At 41.0% G+C, this 23,740-nt stretch overlaps 1 protein-coding gene across 1 annotated transcript in view; it reads right to left on the reverse strand.

The window, feature by feature from the left end:
- The window catches only part of LOC145389865 (intermembrane lipid transfer protein VPS13D-like), a 138,805-nt gene that overhangs the window by 45,426 nt on the left and 69,639 nt on the right, over window positions 1-23,740 (reverse strand). The window contains 8 exon segments of the mRNA XM_080264994.1: window positions 41-225; window positions 1,784-2,129; window positions 6,016-6,152; window positions 8,714-8,824; window positions 10,823-10,952; window positions 13,348-13,555; window positions 20,572-20,592; window positions 22,142-22,240. Of these exon segments, the coding sequence (XP_080121120.1) occupies window positions 41-225; window positions 1,784-2,129; window positions 6,016-6,152; window positions 8,714-8,824; window positions 10,823-10,952; window positions 13,348-13,555; window positions 20,572-20,592; window positions 22,142-22,240 (1,237 nt within the window).

Here is a 23,740-nt window from a genome sequence, read left to right on the forward strand (position 1 = left end):
TGTCTAAGGCAACAAAACAAGAGGTGTATTTAAGCCTCACCCCATCATATTTACTGTAGAACTCTGGGCAGTGCCTGTCAGTGTTTGAGATGGTGATGGTGACGAGAGTGTTGGAGTGGTGGTGAGGGTCGTCCTGGGGAGTAGGGGAGGGAGGGGGTGTGGCAGGACTCTTTGTACTCCCTCCAGTTTTGCTGTGACTCTGGTGTACACCCTGGCTCGGCAGTCCTGCACAATGGATAAAAAGAACTACCATATAGTTACTCCTCATTTAAAGCTGTTTCCCCTTAATATCAATTCATTATGAAGACGTTGATGAATTAACATTTATTCTTCATTTAAATTTGCTTGTGATTCTAAAGCTGCTTCACAACAAACTGTTTCATTAATAGGCTTCTAATGAATTATGGTAATATCTGTTCGTCATTTCAAGCTGCTCTTGTTCTTATGTTGCTTTAAGGTCAGAAATGAATGTTTCTTTGTGATATTAACCCCTCCATCATGAATCAAAAGCATGTCTTGCTTAACACTGCACCACTTAAGATACAATTACATCAGTACATAACCTAGGCTTAAGGACTGACCGTATGAGAAAAAAAAAGAAGCACACATTCTATTGTAATAACATACAGGCCAAAATATGACTGGAAGTGTGTGCTTATTGTTGCATATTATCCCACAGACCTTGTTGCATGTCTGCTACCTCCACCTGAAATACTGGGGCAAGATTTCATATATATATATATATATATATATATCTGCATATATAATACAGCAGGTGTTAGGTGGTGATGTCCACCATCCATTCACTTGATGCAATGCTACCTTCAGATAGCTCTGCACTAAGGGAGAGCCAACCAAATGTCTTCTTGCAGCCTTGAAACTGTCTCCTACATGAGGTGGTAACCATATAACCAAGTAGATGCCTGGTGGTCTAGTGTGTTAAGGAACTCCAACCAGATTGGCCCAGGAGGTTTGATTTCAATGAGTGATTGGGGTTTATTGCTCAAGTAATACCACTCAGGGAAACCTGACTGGAAACTCTGGCTTTAAATGTTGGGACTAAGTAGCATAGTCCAAGGCCCTAATGCTCTTCATGCAGAAACAAATGACTCTTGATGACAAGGAGATAGAAAATAATGATACTGTAAGCCAATCGTGTTGCATATACGTATGTTACAGGAACAATATGACTTGGAGCTGGAGAGGGATTCCTTCATGTGGTGGGACTGAAATAACCAGGTGGGTCTGCAGCCTAGTTATACAAATGTCCCTTAAATCCCTCCCCATCCCCTCAAATGATGGATGGCGCACTACAGGAAAAAGGCAACTTCAATCTGAAGCCCACCAGGTTCACATTTAGATAAGCCTAGAGCCAGAACAGCTGCAAGTTTCTTACTAATCTCTTTCATTATCATCTCAAGTACCAGGAAAGTGACAAGGCCTATACGATAATCAAGTGCGTAATAATTTTCACTCCAACTCTGAACGAGCATCAATGATCCTTTTCTTCGTTTATATATTACAAGAGTGATAAACAATAATGGTACTCAGACAAAGTTTATCGGCACTAACCTAAGAACTCTGCTGATGCTGACAAGCCCTGTGACTGATTAATAATTATGTATATGTGTGAGGGACTTAACTCTCTCTAAAAAGTAGACTGCAAACCAAGGCAGCTACATGATATAACAACCAACAAGTCATTTTTTTTTTTTTTTTTTTTTTTTTTTTTTTTTTTAATGCAAGGAAGAAGGAACCAAAGCCCAGGAGCCCACAAACTTACCTCTAATAAAGCCACAAAGAGGTGCTGATGGCTTCTGCTGAGCCTTGAAGAAAGGTTTTTCCAGTTTGAGCTGACTGGGGAGGGAGGAGGAGATGAATTGTGTGGGGGGTGCCTGGTTGAGCTCAGGGCAGGATGATGAGATAAATTTTGGCATCTGATGCCCATCTGAGAGGAAATAAGTTGATGATGGATGATGCTCTGCTGTTGATGGATGAAGCCAATCCTTATGGGGATGATGCTGACCTGATGATGCTGTCTCAGGTACAAATGACTCTGACTTCATCAGGTACCTGTGTTGGGGGTCAGACTGCTGCTTGTCCTCCATAATCAATGATCGTAATGTCACCTGTTTGGGGGAACAGTGCATACTTTTAACCCCTTCATTCTTGTGATTTTTTTTTTTTACCTCCATCATGGAGGTTGTTTTTGCCAATGTTGGTTTGTTTGTCTGTTAGCAAGATTACTCAATAAGTTATGAATGGATTATGCTGAATTCATTTTGGAAGGGTAGGGCATGGCCCAAGGAACAATCCATTAGATTTTGGTGGTGATCCAGGTCATCATCCGGATCCGTGAACTTCTTAATGGATTCTTTATGATGGTGGGATAGTGGCAATTTCAACAATTTAAATTCTAACTTGATAAATAATACCTGCAATGCTTGCACAAAAATTACAAGATAACATCTCCTCCTTGGAGGAGGTGTGCAATCTCGGACTGCTCTTGTTTTTTTGGTTTATTGCTGCTACATCCAAATGATTTTAGTCAACCTATGAAGACCTCTCATACTTGAAGATTGACAAAAGCCACAGCTAACCTCTAATATACTAAGAGTATCTCCTGAGCTCAATAAAACCATCTGGAGAATAAAGCACAGTACAAAAGACAATACTACAGTGAAACGGTTAAATTTTCCTCCTCCTGCCCGTATTTCATTCCACAAAGAACGCTGAATCTGTTAAGTGCAAGGTCCAGCTAAAGTAAAAGACAATCTATCTATCTACAGACACATGCCTTAACCCCTACACCGCGGGCTTGTTTACCAATGACTTGCGTGTGCCGCGGGGTTATTTGGGCTCCGACAGACTCTCAAAAAATATTTGCCAAAAATCAGTTATTAGTCCTAGAATAATAAAATTACATATGCTTATGGCACATACCTTCAGCTTTCTCCTGGAATGATTGTTGAGCCTTCGTCGGTTACCGTAGGACTTGTGGAGACCTCTGAAGTAGGGTAACGAAGTCTCCACTTTACACTTCCCGACAACCCGTAATATGATTACCACAGCCAGATACAAACACTATAAACACTATTCTACAATTTTCAAGTAGTTTGGGATCCATACTAAAAAAAAAAACACTGTGAAAGCAATGGAAATTACGAGCGCGTCTGATCGTCGCACTGGCACTAGTTCGCTCATGGTAGTCTGTCATTTATTATTCATAAAACCCCTCACACTTTATATTTCTATTACTATATAACACTTATATATATCTACAGTCTTTATCCATAAGTTTCCTTCAGTAGTATTAGTTTATTGTCACTGTAGGGATTCAATTTCTTTCAGTAAAATACGTAGCATTCACTTTCTCGTCCTGTATACTGGCATTGAGAGTGATTGTCACTTTCATCTTCACTCTCATAACTCATAGCATTCAGACATGCTAAAGTGAAACTTTCACTTTCATTACTCCTAGGGTATATACTCGTATTCTTATAATACTACTCATTTACATTTCTATTTACGTTCTCTATTTTATTTACGTTATTTACATTTCTATTTTATTTACACTGTGTTGTGCACTGTCACTTGAAATAACTTATAAAACTATTTTCCATTGTTCACGTATATTTACATTCATTACTTTCACTTGCTGTTTACACATTATTTACACATTATTTACAATTCCACTTGCACTGTTTTACTCAATAGAAAGATCGTAGTCACTCTTTTATCAATTGTCAGCCCTTTACCTCTTTCCACACGAGGTTTAGTAGGGGGTAAAGGTCACAGAGCCATTTGCATGGGGGTGAAAAAAGGCCTTGAAGTTAGCAAGATGAAACATACGTCCTCTCACTTCGGAAGATGAGAGTACACTGATAACGCAGGGGCCAGGCCACCCAGCCTAGAGGCCTGCTTTAGGGGTTATTCAGAGTTACCAATATTACTTCTTGAAACAGCTAAGTCTAGCACTGATATGATTGGCAGGAAATCTAGACAATACATTATAAATTTGGTAGTTCCAGGTGAATGTAAATATCACTTAGGTTGCTCCCTTCCCTCCTTACATGTATATTTATTACGAAAATAGATTAGAGGCCTACTTAGGAGATATATAATCAGAGCTACCAATGTTAAATCTTGAAACAGCTTTGTGTAGCACTGATATGATTGGCAGGAAATCTAGACAATACATTATAAATTAGGTAGTTCCAGGTGAATGTAAATATCACTTAGGCTTCTCCCTTCTCTCCTTACATGTATATTTATTACGAAAATAGATTATACGGCATATTTCAAGGGGAAAAAAACAGCGAAAATTAGCGAACGAGTGCACGTGAGGTGTTGTCAGGTGATAATTAGCCAATTCCAGGTGTATGGCACTCTCACTTACCTGATTTCTTTCTTGTATATATTATTTGGTTTAAGAATACGACATAGGGCTTATTTCAATGGATGAAATCAGTGAAAAATTCCAGGGAAGATTTACTTAGCGTAGCACGGCCGGGCAGGCGAGAGGATAGGGTAATGGAGGGGGGGTAGGGAGGGGAGTCAAGAACGGGGAGAAATGGCTAAATTGTCAACAATGGATGGGAGTACAGATGAGATTAGGAGTGCTGACTAGTGTTGGACATTGTCAGTACTGATAGATGATACAAGCCCCCACTTGAAAGCCCAGGTGAATTCAAAATAACACAGAATCACAAAAGCGACGCCCCGCGGTATGATCCCTTGCTCCCAAGCGTCATGAAAGTGACGCCCCGCGGTTAAGGGGTTAATCCTGAAGGGAATGGCCATAAACAAATCAACTCCATGTTGCCCTGTCCCCTGCCATGATGATACCCTCCCCCCAACTCACACATCCCCTCTGTCATATACCACTCCACTCCATCCCTCCATCTCATCCTCAGTCTCCCTCTCCCTCTCCCACCTCCATCTCACCCCCACACACACTCTCCTCATTAGTCTCTCACTCTCCATCCTCTCCACATGGCCACACTATCTCAATGTATTTCTCCTAATGCTTTCTATCACATCCACATTCACATGTTCCTTCACTTCTTCATTTGCCAGACTGTCTCTCCATGTAACTCCACATGCTTCTCTCAAATAACTCATTTCCACTACTCACTCTCTTGACTTGTGTCCTTCCAACAAGGTCCAACAGAGTTGGAATCACAATATTATCATGCAGTGACTTTTTTACTTCCAAGCTTACTTCCTTATTTCTTATCACTGCTTTCAAAGAACCAACAAGCTTTCTTCCCTGTTGTACCCTTTCAAGCATTTCATCCTCCAAACTTTCATTCTTACTCATCACAGTACCCATATACCTAATTGCACTCACATTTTCCATGGAGGGTGAAAGACTGACGAAGAGAGTGTATGTGAGTGAGGTGGAGGGGGGAAGAGGGAGGGGGAGGCCGAGGATGAGATGGAGGGATGGGGTGGAGAGGTATATGAGAGAGGGGGGTGTGAGTTGGGAGCATGGCAGTGAAATGGCGGGGGACAGGGCGACTTGGAGGCGATTTGTTTGTGGCCACCCCAAACGGGATTGAGGCGTCTGGCAATAGATAGATAGATTTTCCATTTCTTCACCATCCTAGACAGAAAACAAACAAACAAACAACACTCATCTTCCATATACTGTACTTCTGACTATTCTCCTCCTGCCTGCACACAAATAAAGTCACATCTACATAAATAAAGTTGCGTCTACATACATAAAGTTGTATCTATATGCATAAGAGCACTGAATGTTATAAAACCTAAAAGGGAAAAACAAAGATACAAGCAATAACCCTTAACAACTTGTGATAAAATTTCAGGTTTTCTATTTGCCTTTCATTACTAAAACAATTACAGAAAAATAGATCCACAGATGGATAACACAAATTAAAAAAGTTATAATACTTTAACAATAAAAATAATTAAGAAGTTTAATATGGTACTGGCAACTACTAATCTACCGAGAACTTAAACTAAGATCATGGCAGCTTGTATCCCCACCTGTGTACGAGTCTTGAAGGGCTCGGAGGACTCATAAGCTGCCCTGATGTCCTCTAATAGCAGGTTAACAAGAGGCTTATCCCTTTCACCCACATCACCTGGCAGCTCAATGCACATGCTTGGTATAGAGAAGGAACCTGGCCAGGGGTAAAGAGACACAGGCTTTAATAACAATGGTTTTTTCATGACTGTACGGATAATACAAATTCTTCAACCACTTCAGCTTTAAGGCATCATTCTTACATTATTCTTGCTATCTCCAGATATTTCATTCAGTTTAGGATAGATCCCCCCTACCTTTTTTTTTCTTTTCTTACTGGAGGGGTTAATGTAATGTCCTCATTACCAGGATACTGTTTTTAGCTGAATAATATTGCCTGGTATGAGGAAGAACAAAATGTAAATTACATCCTAGAACGGACGGAATTAAAAATATACTCTTTCATTTAAAAGAATAACAAAGACTGTAAGTACTGAGGTTGATAACTGAGAGGTACAAAGGTTGATAACCAAAAGATATGCACATGATATGTACCGAGGTTGATAAATGAGAGGTAAACATATTATAAGTACCGAGGTCAATAACTGAGAGGTACTGTATGCACATTATAAGTACCGAAGCTGATAACTAAGTATACATATTATAAGTACCAAGGCTGATAACTAAGAGGTATGCATATTATAAGTACCGAGGCTGATAACTAAGAGGTATGCATATTATAAGTACCAAGGCTGATAGCTAAGAGGTATGCATATTATAAATGCCGAGGTTGATATCTGAGAGTATGCATATTAATAGCCAACATTAATACAACAATTGGGACTGGAGATGGATACCTTCATGCAGTGGCATCAACAAAGCTGTATGAACACTCCCAACTAACCTCCTATTCCCCAAAATGAGGACGATGGACTACAGGAGAAAGGCAATTTCAACCTGCATTTCACTGGGTTATGTTCAGATGAACCTGGGGCAACAACAACAAATATTTCAACAACTATATGCACCAGATTTTCTTTGGTGCATATAGCTGCTCAAGTATTGCGCAGTGGCAGTATCATAACCAATGAGGTCTTGCCTAAGTGACGTATTTGCTGGTGCTATAAAGCTTGAATTGGGAAAAGTTGTCAATACCATCTCAGCACTTTTGCGGCACCTCAGTTTGGGTTACCTTTCCTAGAGGGGTAACCAAGTTGTACCCCACCTGCTCGTGGTGACCTCGCAGACACCCTGCTTTTCTCCATTTCTGTTCTTTGTGTTTTTTTTTTCTTTCTTTCTTTTCTCCTACATTAGGGTGACACAAACGGGGGTGGCACTACCCGGGTTTATCCCAGGTAGTATTGTACTGATCGTTCTTTTGCATATAAAGCCCCTAGATTATATAACAGATTGCCACTGTCCATAAGACAACTCTCTACTGTTGAATCCTTTAAGAGACAGCTGAAAGCCTTTCTTTTTTCAAAATGCTATGACCTGGAGAGAGGTACTATGATGGATGATTTTTATAGGTTTAATTATTGCCACTTTTGTGTACATATGATGTAGCTTGTATGATAAATGAGAAATATCACAATTCTTGTAATTGTAAAAATAATGTATGTGTGTCGAGGGATAGTGAATTCCCAAAGGATAAACTGGCGCTTTTGAGAAACAAAAGGCCAGATTATTATTATGATTATTATTATTATTAATGTAAGTAGGCTGGAGAAGCAGATACGGTGGACAGTGTCATGTACAAACTGATGATTCTGAAGTAAAAGTAGATGCACATCTATGGTTGTTCTGAAGTCACTTTTTATACACAGGTATTATGGTTTCTAAGGATTCATCATGGAAATTCAGGGACAGTTCAGACTACCTGGGGCACTTCAACATGCTGGTGACCTAATATTTAGAGCTGATGATAAATTTTGTAAACCTAGTCACACGATTAGTACTGGTACAAACACTGGAACTCATCACAGCAGGACTCAGATGTGGTTGGAAAAAGTTTAGGCAGTTACTGCCCTTTTGGACAACTAAAGGGCTCTTCCTGTACTTAAATGGCAAGCTGAACAGACACAACTTGCATTACCTGAGCAACTGCGATGCTGTATGACTGCAAAAAATGGGCAATGAAGATGGCAGCTCAACAAGAGTATAAATGCAATGAAATAAGAACAGATACACTGAAATGTACTGTTACTGAGGGACAGGTTGCCTAATACATAGATAAAAGGTAGTAGGTTAAGTATGTGCAAGGTCTAATATAATGACAGAAATAGGTGGTTCAGCCATGTGAACTATGATGAACTGTTGTTTGAGAGATATACGAGCATGAATCTGGATGACATCCGCTATGCCATCCACGAAAAATGTGATGAAGTGCCGAGAGGTGATCTTAGATTAAGCCTTCTGATGAAGAGGTAGCAAGAGATCATGCAATTTGGAGGGCTGAATTTAGTTAATAAGTCTACTTAAAGATTGGTACTGCATAATCTGAGTGGAATCATGAAGTACGTGTGTGTGCATGTCAGTGTGTGGATGGCAGCCATGACAAAATGGTTAGTGTGCTGATCCTCTCACTCAAGCAGGGATGGTGGTTCAATCTGCCAATTTACACAATAAGTATTCAAGGTATTGTATTTTCTCCCAACAAGCCTTGAAACTGCTAGTGTGAACCAGTCTTAACTTTGATGAGCGCTCTTCCTCTCTTACCCTTGACAGCAATGGTGGGTGAATCAGTGTATGATGCTGCTGACACACTATCACGACGACCTTGAGATGCATCCAGCCCTCCATTACTTCCTCCTTCCTCTGGCAATGGATCTGTATAGCGGAATGAAAAAATTAAATATATGTTCAGCAAAGCTTTAGGAAGTGGAGAAATGCTATGAAGCATAAGAGCTTAAGAGTAAATGCAAATAAAATAAAGGTGATGGTTGATGGCAGCACTGTCAAAGAAGAGTGGCTATGTGCGATTTGCCACAAGGGCATGGGAAGTAATTCCATCTTGTGCAGCATCAGTGATAAGTGGGTGCATAAGAGATGAAGTGATATTAGTTAGACTGCAAGATAATGCTGATTTCACGTGTGCGGTGTGTCAGGGAGAGCATGTGGAGATCGTCAGGCATGAAAAGATTGATCTTGCTGGTGAGTCTCTTGAGTATGTGGAAGAGTTTTATTATTTGGGGGACATGTTGAGCCGGTGAAGGTTCATATCCAAGGCATGGTTGGGGTTTATTGCACTCATAATGCCACTCAGGGATGAGTGAGGCTGGTCACTCTCATCTTAAATGTCAGGACCAACTTGCCTAGCCCCGGGCTCCTACACTCCTCATGGGGTGACACAGGATTAATTAATGTATGTATGTATGTAATTGTAGTAGATTCTGTTAATTTGAGCTACTGAAGATTTCTGTTTTAATCCTCATCTCTACATATGTAAACACCAAGATAAGCGCTGAATAATGTAATGTTGCCAAACCAAACTGTTGGTAGCTGCAAAATGGGGGAGGTGCTGTGTTAGTTTACTGGTGCTTTTTCCCCTTATTAATGATCTGATTGTGCCGCATTTGGGTGCAGTAACACTGATGGATCTTCTATGTGACTATCCTGACTCCCTTGTGATCCACCCAAAAGGAAATTACAGGATATTAAGGTGAAGAGAGCAAGCTGGTCTATGAGTGAGTGTCATCAGCTTAGCTAGGCAAGTGTCATGTACAGTACAGTATTTGGCCCACATCCGCATTGGGAGGTAAGCCTATATAATATCCTGATGGAAAGCACTTCGTCATTCTTCTTGATATCCATAATTGTGGTATTGTTTAAATTCAACCAAACTCCATCAAACTTAAAACCCTCAGGCAAAATACGTAAACACTGCTCGTGTTAATTGCTCTAGCATCATCTGGAAACTCGTCCCAGATCTTGATTTGCTTCAAAATCAGCCTACCTTGTACAGAGGTAGGTTAACCTGCTGCGTGCCAGCTATTTTTAGCCTTGTGGGTCACCCCAGTGCCGGCCATTTTTCAACTTTTTTTGGTTAAAATGATAGATTTTCGTGTGGAAACAATGAATTTTGCCATTAAAATGCTCACCGAGGCTCGGAAATGAGTTTTATTGAGTCCTGCATACTCATGTACAGGTATAGCCGCTCTCTCACGCTGACCACGTACGTGAGAAAGCCGTTTTCTATGTAAGGTATACTCAGGTATTTATGCTGGGAAGGTATAGCAATGTTCAGTACACTTTTCTGATTACTTAATACTTCGGCATCTATCACAATTTGCATGTCTTCCTCACTGTGAATGCATTATCTTACACTTACTTGAAGATAGGTACAACCTGACTTCATTACGTAAAGTCCTGGCACTTACAAGAAGGTATTTACAGCTTGACTTCACTATACAGTCCTTACACTTGCAAGAAAATATTTACAACTCACACTTACATGAAAATATTTACAAAATGCCTTCACTATGTACAGCACTGGGTGAGGCACACAGGCAGAGTGAGGCAGAGGGAGCGTGAGGAGGGGAGAGAGGGAGAGGGAGGGGAAGACCGAGGTTGAGGTGGTGGAATGAAATTGAGAGCTATACGAGGGAGGGGGAGTGAGTCGGGGGAGGGTAGTCAAATGGTGGGTGACAGAGCGACTTAGAGGCGTTTTGTCTGCGGCCACCCACTGCGGGATTAGGGGTCGGGCTATAGGTAGATAGATAGATAGTAATATACAGAATACGTCCCTGGGTAAGAGGTGCTATTAAATCTCCAAGTGCTTGAAATTTGGCCCACTGATCCACATATACACAAGAAAGCAGTACTAACCCAGTGATGGTGGGTGGTGTGTGGTGATATCAGCGGTGGGTACTGAAAGACTTGACAATGTTTTGGTCACTTGCTGGTACTGCTGCCTTGACACACTGATCTTCAATGGGGTCACCATACCACCCTCAACCTGAAATATAAAAATGACTACAGACTGACTCATCTCACCAGACAAACATCCTTAATCCCTTTCAACTCCGTTCATGGTCGTGTGGTCAGACTGGAGCTTTCATTTGACCACTAACCACAATGACTCATTCCTACCTTGTAAGTAGGGCTTCTCAAATATAATGCAAACACTGCTCAGTAGCTACCAGTAATCAAATTGTACATGTAGTTAAGTTCTGTCTGATAAAAACAAACCAACTACATAACATACACTCCTAAAACTGAGGTGAAAGTGTATGGAAGCAACAAATTTCTAAAAAGACATGTATATAACAACTGTGAACCTCCAAGATGAGAAGGAAGATTTTTTTCATCTAATGTAACAGCCTCTGAGGTACAGGGGCTTAAGGCTGTTACTATAAGTCTGTATATTTAAGTGAATATGACCAGCCTCCTTCTTCTAATGGCATTACATGATACATAAACCTAAATGCACTACCAAAAGGGGAATAAACCATCATCTGCTTTTGTATGTACAGTACTGGACTACACAGAATCTCCCCACGTTATGTAAATCTTGACTTCACACAATCTTTACAAAAACATCTTGCAGTGTGTTCAGTATGTTCAATTATATTACTGCAATGTGTACAGTTTATTAATGATTACCGTGTGTCTGACAGAGGTTTGGGGTTGGAGAAGAGCATGTGCCAACTTACCACTTTTTGAAGCAAGAGGTAACCGGAGCTCAATCAGTCACCTAAACATTGCCAAGGAAGTATGGTGGCTTACACCTTACACTCTGGATTACATTAGTCTTTCCTCAGACCCTCCATGGAGTACAATAATAATGGATTGGTTTTGTTACTGTTCTTCTTCTATATCATCAACAACAGTATCATCATCATCATTAACACCTCTACCATCATCTTCAACATCAGGATTATCACCCTGATAATCATCAACATCATCTCCAACATCATCATCATCGTCATAATTTCACTTCTTTCGATGATAATAGAAATGGTAACAGTCAATCATTTATTCCCTAGGGGACCTCTGAGGGCCCAAGACCATCATCCAGATCAATTAACCCTTTCACATCAAGGAAGGAGCGTAAATTCCGGCTGTGCACGTAACTCTTGCTAGAGAGCTTTCAGAACTGTCGCGTAGAGATACGGTATTTTACTTCTAACGCTTGTAGGAAAGTTACTGTTCATCAAAGAAAGGCCACTTCGGTCTCATTTTGAAGATGACGACTTTTGCTCTGTCATACATTGTCCAGAAAGGCAATATATACAAAATAAAATGCAAAAAAAGTGAGTAGAAGTTAGCTGACATGCTAAAGTTTTACTCTGTCCTTTAAAAAAATATTTGCAAAAGAAAAAAAAAAAAAAAAAAAATCAAGAAGAAATAATATTTTTTGCTTCAATACGTAGCAGAATAAATTTCCTTTCCAATAATGCATTATTTGTTGTATTTTCTTAAATAATAACGCCGCATATATACGCGAGAAAAAGGAACATAAGTGTTCGGCAGGAGGTCAAGAGGTGTACATCCTACCTGTGAGGAACCTCACACCCAGTGAGCCGAGCAAACCAAGTGAGCACGCACACACCAGCTGTGGCAGGCTTAGCTCCGCCCACTTTTACCCGTCATCCAACACGAATGAAGACTCCCTAAACATTTCTTTTGAGATTACATCGGATGATGGGCAAAGTCGTCATACTGAGGTTAAAGGTTGATAAATGCACAACGACGCAGGTCGTCATTGGTATGTCTATGGGTTAAGTTATAAGAGACCACATTATATCCCTGGCAGTATTTAGATGACAGAAAATACACTATGAATTCACTGCTTAGGCATACATATTGATGGATTACATATTCAACTGTATCATTTACAACGGCTCCAGCATGCTTGCATGCATCAGCCCTGGTCGCCTAATGGCAGCTCTCCATGCTGTTTGATCTCTGGCAACCTCCCTATTCAGTCCCCTATCCCTCATCCCACATCTTTTTTGGTCTGACTCTTGCAACCCCCAACAGACCTGGGATGAAGTCATAGAGTGTGACCACAGGGATACAGGACATGAAAATTTCCACTTGAACAAAACCTTTCACAATCCACTGCTTGTGTAACCCAGGAAGTGTCTACAGCAACAAGGCCTATTTCACATCAATGAGGGAAATGTAGGATATTTTATCATAAACTGTCATTCTATTTAATTTATCTGTATTATGATGCCGCAATCTCTGAGGAAGTGGGCACAAACACACTGCCTTCCTATTGCTTTGTCCTTCTACCATCTGGCTGCTCTCCCTCCACTTCAAACCACTCTCATTCATACACCTCTACATCCCATCCTTCCATCTCAACATTATTACCACATAATACTCCACCCCTTTCCATGTACCTGGACAGAATCCCTGGAGGTAGTGGGGTGAATGTCCACAAAGAAGTCTGAGGGTAGGTAGCACAGTCCAGACTCATGGTCTGCCAGGAGATATGCAGCCTGTTCATGTTTGAGGCGCAGCTCTACCGTGGTGCTGTGCAGGATGGGGCAGCCGTGGTCCTTGCAACTATACAGGTCCTCAGCACTCATCACCATTGTAGACAGTGGACTGATGGTACAACAACAAAGATTAGTTCAACATAGGGTTGTATTCTGGTGCTGGAAAGGATGCCTTCAGGTGGTGGCATTGATAAGAGCGGTCGGCTCAACTGTCTTATACAACCATCCTTCAAATGCCCAGATGGAGGATGGTAGACTGTTGGAGAAGGGCAACTTCAGCCTGCACTCCACTGAATTTAAGACAGATAAGCCTTTGCTACAACTACAACTACTGCTACTACTACCACTACTACTACTAGGGTTGTATTCCATGAGATGTCCTTGTCAGCACAGGAGGCTCTCCCAAACACCTCTTTCTTAGTGATTGATGTTGCCTATTACAGTACTATCTATATACCCAGGCTGCTTCCCCCAAGGAAAAGGAGGTAGCCGAGACAGGACGACACACTCCCTATTTACTCTTGCACTCAAACATATTCATTCCAATCTTAGCCCCAAAGGGGAGAAGGGACAGATCCTCACCACACCACACCTCATGAGGATCAACTGCGCAGTGCAATCAGTGACATCCGCAGCAGGGCCCGACAGCTGAGTTGATTTACCCCTGCCACATCATAATAGACCCATCCCCTTACCCACACCTGACCTGATCAGTTGATCAGACCAAATGAAGGAGAATATCCCCTCAGGGCTGCATCATCATTTATTCATTCACAATTTCTCTCTATTTATTTCTGTCACACACAGCCACTGTTCCTTGCTCAACAGACATCCCTCTTGCATCCAACGCTCTCTTCACACCGTCCATCCATCCTATTCGTGGTCTTCCTCTCAGCCTTACACCTCTCACATCAGATCCAGTTATCTTTTTCACCAATCATTCATCATCCAATCTCTCCATATGCCCAAACCATTACATCACCCTCTGCTCAACTAGATCAGCCATCTCCCACACAACTCCAGTTCTCCTTCGCACTTCATCATTTCTCACTCGATCCATATGCGTCACTCCACACATACTCCTCAGACACCTCATCTCCATTACATTTAAACTTTTCCTCTCTGCTACACCCATATTCCATTTTTCAACCCCATATAATGCAGTCAGTACCACAACACCCTCATACAGCCTTCTTTTACATCCATTCTAAGCAAATGACATCTAAACATTTTTCATTCCTTCCAGCACCTTTCCTACTTCATTCATTCTAAACTTCACTTCTGCATCTATTCTTCCTTCCACAGCAACATGTGACTCTAAATACTTAAAACACTCTACCTCCTCAAGCAACTCACCACTCACAACTATATTCATCCTCCTACCATCTACCAACCTCGTACACTTCATCACTTTACTCTTATTCTCATTTACTTTCAGTTTCCTTTCACACACCCTTCCAAACTCCTCTACCAACTGCCTCAATCTCTCCTCAGAATCAGCCACCTGTGTAGTAGCATTCACAAACAGCAGCTGATTCAGATTCCACTCTCTACCATCAGCATTCACCAGACTCAGTCCTCCACCTAACACTCTTGCATTCACCTCCCTTACAATGCCATCCATATACATATTAAACAACCAAGGTGACATCACACATCCCTGCTGCAGCCTCACTCTGACGGGAAACCAATCACTCACATTATTTCCCACTCTTACACACGCTCTACTATTTACATAAAAACTTTTCATTCCTTTTAGCAACCTACCATCAAGTCATACAATCTTAAAACAGTCCACAAGACCTCTCTATCAATTCTATCATATGCTTTCTCTAAATCCATGAGCACCCAAAACACACCCTTATCTTTTGCTACATACTTTTCACACACCTGTCTCACAGCAAGCACATGATCCATGCATCCCCTCCCTCCCCTAAAGCCACACTGCTCATCACCAATCACTCCCTCTGTACCCTCTCTAACTCTCTTAACCCCTGAAGTACTAACAGGATCGATCGATCCTTTACCAGAATTTCGATTGATGCCTAATAGAATATATTAAAGACCCTTCGTAAAAAACTGTGGACACTAGGCTTCGGCCCGATTGTGACTTATATCGATGCAAACCAATGAGAACTAAGTCCTGAGTAGGGAGGGGGGAGGATTTGGGCCCCTACCCATGGTGGGGGGGGTGATTCCCCCACCACCCTCTTGCCACCTTCCTCTACCCCAATACCTTTGTTCCCTTTCCCCCTCCCTCTCCTCTGACCACCTCTTGTTCCCTCCCTCCCCCTCCCCCACCATCCTCCATCATGCCACCGTGGTTCCCCCCCCCCCATTTTCTGCCCTCCCTGGGAAGGGTTATATCCTCCCTACTCACCCTCCACACCCCTGTACTCCCTCTCTGCCTTTCCTCTTTGTCTTGTGGTGTCTGTTTCCCACCTCTATACCCTCGTACCACCCCTCCAGGCCTCTCCCCAGCCCCACCCCCACCCCCTGTAGTATGCCGTCAGCTTACATCTCCCCTCCCCCCCACCTAGAGTATTATACGTCTATCTATCTATCTATCTATAGCCCGACGCCCTAATCCCGCAAAGGGTGGCCGCAGACAAAACGCCTCCAAGTCACTCTGTCACCCACCATTTGACTACCCTCCCCCCAACTCACCCCCCCCTCCCTCATATACCTCATATACGTCATTGTTACTATTCATGTCGCGTGTTTTCATTCAATACCAGATTATTGTTTGTGTAATTGCATACACTGATGCACGAGACACAGAATGTGTGTTTTTTTATGTTTTTATGGTACATTCACCTTTCATGTAAATGTTAGTAATGGTTGTTTTTTATAATAATAAATTGTGTACTGTATTTGTGTGTTTGTCTTTCTCCTACACCATTATCAATATTTTGCATGCCAGCCTATTACAGTTTTTAAAAAATTATCTTGTAAGATGCTTATATTTCTTGCACTTTAACATACAATGCAAAAATAACATACAAGAATATATAAACATATCGCATTAGAAAAAAAAAACTTGTATGGCAGACGAACCACAAAACCTACCTGACAATAATTCCTTATGTGGCTTCGGAGAGTTTGTACCGCCTCCTCCTGAGCATTTTTTTTTTTTTTTCACATTACATTTCAATATCCTCTTGCATGTCAATAATAACATTATATATAAACATGCATGAGAATGCTATGGTGCAATATGCAAAATAAATCACTGGAGAAGTGGTACTACGAAGTCTTTCAAAACACCTACAGTAAACAGGCCACAGTACCAGCATATCATTAACCCCTTCCTATTACTACAGCATATTCAGCTGATGACAGCATCCTAGAGAATGGCTTACTGAAGGATATATCTAACCCCTTGCCTTTGATGTCTCTCCAGAACTGAATACAACCATCCTTTAAGATAAAGAGAAATAATAAAATACTGTACACCACTGCAATGATGGACTTAACTGCTGAAACTGAACACAGTGAATGAGAGTAAACGAAGATCAGCAAAATGCTGTACGACAACAGATCAACTGAAAGCTGAACAAAGTTAACATCATGCCACAGTGTTCTGACACAAAAATTGCTTTGATACCAGAAACTCTATGTTACAGGTGTATCTATCTATCCATCTATCTATTTATAGACAGATAGATACAGATAGATAGACAGACATAGCCCTATGAGGATAAAGTAGCCTGGAGATGATTCTGTCACAGGCATCTCCTGTCCAAGAGTCCCACAAGGGTCCAAGAGTCCCACAAGGGAACATGCATTGGAGATGATGACAAACACTTTTATTTTGGTATTTTCTCTATGCAGGAAACAGGTAGTAAACATTCTACAGGCTGATAACAATGTACAAGATCTATATAATGATGCACATAAAGGCAAGCTGGGGCTAACGAGAATGAACCACAGGAACAAGTGTGAAAAAATGAACATTTATATGAACTACTTAATTATCTCTAGTGTACTGGAGCATTAATGAAGCTGAATAAGGAAGTGTTTAAAACCTGCCACACCAATTAAAACAACAAATAAAAGCATTCTTGAGTCAATTATGTATACTGGGAAATTACTATATTATGTGAAACTCCTAAAAAGACTAAGTGCTTTTACCTCAAGACAAAAGGGATCAAAGCACTGAAACTTAGTGCTGACTTCTCAACAACTTTATAATAAAACATGAGCATCTTTAAAATTAGTGCAAAATCAACAACTTAATAACAAAACAATGAATCATCACTATCATCATCATCACCAAACTCCTGACCTTTTACTCCAACCTATGGATAAGATGTGGCAGGACCCTGAGAACAAGGAAGGAAAATGTACAAAAGTGGGAGACCTGCAGGTACCAACAGCATGCTCAGTGAAACAGGCCAAACACTCATTCACACAACATTCAAGTCCCTGGAATCCTGACTCCAACTCGAAAGTTTAACCATGAATATATGTTTATTTTCTTAACAGATGTGCTTCCCATACACCTGCCAGATAGTTAACAAAAGGTATCAATTATGAAGATAAAAAATGGAAAAGCCAAGACCTTTTCACCTGCTCCTCTGTATAAATTCACACACAGTCCCCTGTTGATTCCCTAGCTTCAAATTAAGTATATATTCACAGACGTGTATAATCATATCAAATAATGACTTGTATAATTTGCTGTAACAGCTGTATCTTCTGCATGTATAATCATCATCCAAATCTCAACTTCTCACTTAAAGATGGAGTGACAGCTTTAATTCATGTTATGCCAGTGGAAAGGTGTTCTGTTATTACTTTCCCTAGTATCAAACAGTGCAATGATGTGTTCCAGTGAGTCACAATCAACTTGAACTGGTGCAGATATGATAACAGATAACAACAAACATGCAAAGTCATCTAACTGGAAACAAGGTTCATTATTAAGAGTATAACCTCATTTCATCTGACTAATCTGGGGAAGAATGACTGTTATAAAAGCAAAGTCTAATATAATCAAGATTTCTCATGCTACAGTCTCATATTTTTGGAGAAAGTCCAGAGCAAGTATGTGGGTCAAAGACATTGTGGAGTTAAATACTCTGCTGTTTTTACTGTTGTTCAGTAGCCCCAGTCTGCCTAGCTGGGAAGACCCATCATACACAGGCAAGCAACCACCCCTGCAGGACTGTCTCACGCAATGAACCAATTTTCCCTTGCGGTAGACAGCATCTCACCATAGTAGTGAGGCATGAGAAAGAGTGTGGAGGTTTGGTTCCTGGATGAACGTTGCATTTGTCCTCCCCACCCAGTTAACAGGGGCACCATATCACCCCAAGTTAAACCCTGCTGGGCTGATTCTTTGTAAGCAGTTTACCTTCCTTCAGTCACTGTTTTATAGCCAATTTAAATTGTACCTCATATGAGGCTTGCACTGGAGCTGTGCAGACCTTCATTGTGCATCATATGAGGTCTGCAGCCTGGCAAGGGTTGAATATGTGCAATATACAAATGTGGTGCTAGACACAGTTATCACACAGTCAACACTGCAGAACAATTTACCACATGTATGTCTGTTAATAAAGTTTAAAAAAAAAATCACAAAGCACTGGCTTCTCCAGACTTTTACTTACCTTTTTTTTTTTAAGCTAAATAAAACTGAATTTGATGTAAGAAATGAAAATCCAGCAAAATGAAAGTGTCTACTAGAATCAAACGTCTGATATGGCAAGGTCCATTATAACGTAATTATGGCTACTGGATGATGAAAAGAGGAAAATATGTAACACTGCACAATGGCAAACAGTGCAGTACCTGACACAAGCAAATCTTCAGAGGTTCTGTCATGCATACACAGAAGAAAATGACAAAATAAAGCTACATTTATAAATGCAATTTACTGGTAAATGCTTCAGTTTTATAACCTCTTCAGTAGTGGCATCAGTCATCAGTTTAAGAATTTGGTGGCAGCAAAAATAAATTATAAACAATACTATTATGCCAATGGGTTAATAGGGTTCTCTTTAACCACCTGAACCTTCTTGTAAAACTGACAAATTTCTATTTGCTCAGACGAAGTTGCATCCATGGTGCCACCTCTCCATGCCTTCCCTTGCGTTACACAGGCAACTGGCTGCATTCATGACTGGAATGTCACTCAGCCATATTGCAGAACTTCGCATTCTTTCATTCCCCGAACTGCATCTCTCTGGAACTCGTTTCCCCAGAGTTGTTTCCCTCCAAACTTCAACCTACTGCTGTTCAAGTCTAACTGTTACAGATATTTTATGAACTGAGGACACCAGTAATCTGGTGCATGGATTTTTTTTTATTCATTTGTTTTTCCTTCCTTTGTTCTGTTAAAAAAAAAAAAATCCTGCTACTGAGAAATTTTAGTCAGTGCAGTGGAGATCTGTCATAGCTATCCACCACCACCATCCACTGCCAAACACCTTAATCTCATAAAGGGTGGCCACAGAGGAGTCGCCTCCATGTTGCCCTGTCCTCGGTAATTTTGTTGCCCTCCTCCCAGGTCACACCCCTCTCTCTCACATACCACTCCACTCCATCCCTCCATCTTATCCTCGGCCTCCCCTCCTTCTTTCCCCCTCTACCTCACTCACATACGCTCTCCTTGTCAGTCTCTCACTCTCCATCCTCTCCACATGGCCAAACCACCTTAATGTATTTCTCCAAACACTTTCTATCACATTCACATCCACACCACGACACTCCTTCACTTCCTCATTTGTCAGTCTGTCCCTCCATGTAACTCCACATGCTCCTCTCAAATAACTCATTCCCTACCAATTTACCCCTTTAACATGGGATTCTATGGTACACTTTGCACAATTTCATTTCCACGGAAAAAGTAGATGATAAATTAACTGTGTAACTGAAGGGGTCACTGTATATGGTTTCTCCTCAGTTGAACAAAATTATTAATGGTGTAGTAAGTTTACTGTATAATAAAAAAAATAAAAAAAATTAATGAATTGAAAGTATTAGGTTATAAACTGGAGCTACTGAATCTAACTTAAGTTTTTACAGTACTGTTCAGTACAACAGACAAAGCTAATGCTTGGTGCAAGGCAAGGTGAAGCAGACATAGTAAACAAAAACATACTGTATCATTTTACTCACGCTATAATCATGAATTGGTCGCTATAAAGAGAAAAATAGATGATACTGTATGAAGATGATACTACCAGTTGTTCTTACGCCAACTAATATTACATATGATATGCAATATTTTTACACACTACATGTGTATAATCTATCTATCTATCAATTGCCAGAAGTTTTTCTTTTAACAACTCTGGAAACTTTCTTTGGTATGAAGCATGATAATGTACACACGATAAAAAGAGTATTGGTGCACATTTGGCCCAAAACAATTTGATGCCATGGACAATGGACTCTAGAAATGTCTGATGATTTTCCCCCCTTTTTCCCCCCTTGCTGTCAAACATGCTTACATAATTATGTCACAGATAGGTTTCATATGACAATTTATGGTTGATATTGTTATTGGAGGCATATTCAGATGAAAATCAATTAGTTTACCAAGTACTACACAAGCTATACTGATCCTTTCAGATGGCATCATACCCCTCCTGAACGATACTTTTTTTACTGTGTATACATAAACTGACTAACACTAAAGTCACTATTACACTGCTTATAGAGTATATTGTGAACTGAGCAAATGAGCTCACATAAAAAAGGTTTTACGAATAGTATCTATCTATCTATAGCCCGACGCCCTAATCCCGCAAAGGGTGGCCGCAGACAAAACGCCTCCAAGTCACTCTGTCACCCACCATTTGACTCCCCTCCCCCCAACTCAACCCCCCCTCCCTCATATACCTCTCAACTCCATCCCTCCACCTCATCCTCGGTCTACCCCTCCCTCTCCCTCCCTCCACCTCATCCTCGGTCTACCCCTCCCTCTCCCTCCCTCCACCTCACCTACATACACTCTCTTAGTCAGTCTTTCATTCTCCATCCTCTCCACATGTCCAAACCACCTCAGTGTATTTCTCCTAATCTTTTCAACCACATCCACATCTACCCCACAACGTTCCTTCACTTCTTCATTCATCAACCTGTCCCTCCATGTCACTCCACATGCTCCTCTCAAGTAACTCATTTCCACAGCTCTCACTCTTGACTTGTTCCCCTCTTGCAAGGTCCACGCCTCGCTTCCATACGTCAGGGTAGGGATCACAATACCATCATGCAGTGACTTCTTAACTTCCATACTCACCTCCCTATTTCTCATCACTGCTTTCAGTGTGCCAACAACCTTCCTTCCCTGCTGTACCCTTTCACGTACTTCATCCCCCAAAGTTCCATCCTTACTCATCACACTACCCAAGTACTTGAATGCACTCACATTCTCCATATCCTCACCATCCAACCTCACTGCACACTCTGTGACTTCATTCCTCTCAAACACCATAACTTTACTTTTGTTTACATTAACTTTCAGCTTCCTCCTCCTACACACTGTCCCAAATTCATTCAATAGTATATCCCTAAAATTATCAGTAATCCAAGAAATGTATTAAAAGGAACTACAGTATATAAGTAACTTCAAACCTAAACCTGCATCTAGATATGGTAGGTTCTCATGTAGCTTTCCCTCAACCAAAACTGAAGGAAGACAACATGACACTAATACTAAGTTAATACAAGGCCAATAACTTACTGAAACCACTGGAAACTGGAGTCCCTACTTTTGAGGCATTCCTCCACGTTGAGATAGAACAGACTGACATCCCTCACTGCCACGTGGTACTCTGCCACCCTGACAAAGTTAATGAGAAACAAAGAATGTAACTAGAATACAATGAGGAAATATCCACTCACTGGACTCTATTTCCTGAAGCTCAATGGCAGAGTAAGAAAATACTGTGGCGCTCAATCCTCTCCTTAACAAATCTTTGTGAGCAATATTTTATTCTGTGGTTAAACTCTTGTTGCAGATCACTGGCAGATTAACACAATACAACAGCTCTACATCTTTTCCACATTACTTCTTTGTGATTAGTATGTTCCAGTAACAATTTGCATTCAGGCTGGACAGATAACATGCTTGGGCCAAATTAAAGTGGACAGAGTACAGTGCTGCATAACAGCCACTGAACTAGGCTCTTGAATGTGTACGGAGAGTTATACGAGTTTGCAACAGGGACTTCTAGGCTACCCCCCATCCGGGAGTGACAGGGAATATATGCCTAGTATGCTGAAACAGTCATCAGGGGATGAATCTGATACATTTATATATTTATATGATGTGTCGACTGATGAGGATGACAGTAATTATGACCCTTAGGAAAGTACAGCGATGAGTCCCCTAGCAACAATGGTGGGAGTTCAGATACACTTTCTGCAACGAATGGGTAGTGGTCTTCCTGCTCCAGTGCTATCACAGAGGACTTCACTCTACTCTGTGCTATCACAGAGGACTTCACTCTACTCTAAGATCCATTTGGTTGATGTCAACACAGATGCCTATATGATCTGAAAAATATACATCAGTGTTCACTTCACATTTTTTTTTTTTTAAGTGGATTTATCTTCCACCTTTCTTTCCTTCCATCCTCTTCTGTCTATCTTTCCTTCATTCTTTCCTTGTCCTTCTGCCTATGGGTGACTTTACACTCCCTCTTCTGTCTTTCGTTCCTTCATTCTTTCCTCTTCCTTCTGCCTGCGGGTGACTCTACAAGAGTGACAAGCCAAATGGCTTCATGTACACCAGGAAACCATTTACTAAGCTGGGTGGTAACCATATAACCAAATTTTGGCACCTGGTGGTTTAGTGGGTAATTACGGCTCTCCAGTCGGATTGAGCCTGTGTAGGTTTATATCCAAAGGATGGTGGGGTTTATTGCTCATGTAATGCCACTCACGAAAGAGAGAGGCTGGTCACTCTTATCTTAAATGTCAGGACCAACTTGCCTAGCCTCGGCTGGGCTCCTACGCTCCTCATGGGGCAACGTAGGATTGGATGATGAATGATGAAAAGGATTTATGTACTATGTTAATATGTTTAACACCAATGAAAAAGAATCATTGCAGGTATTTGGACCAAAGGTCAATTATTTTTCTTCAATAAGGGTTATGTGACTCCTTATATAAAATTTGGGTATGACAGCGTGGGGGGGGGGGGAAGGAAATTTAGCAATATTTACAATGCCACCACCACCCTCCTGAATGAGCAAAACCCTCCTGGTCTGCAGGCAGAACACTTTGTTTATTCAGCAGCCAACATGGTAACAAGAAAGGTTAATATAAACTACTGACA

Source organism: Coenobita brevimanus, unplaced genomic scaffold (assembly GCF_032717465.1).
Source record: "Coenobita brevimanus isolate Jiangsu-jjx unplaced genomic scaffold, ASM3271746v2 jjx.HiC_scaffold_2565, whole genome shotgun sequence".
NCBI lineage: Eukaryota > Metazoa > Arthropoda > Malacostraca > Decapoda > Coenobitidae > Coenobita > Coenobita brevimanus.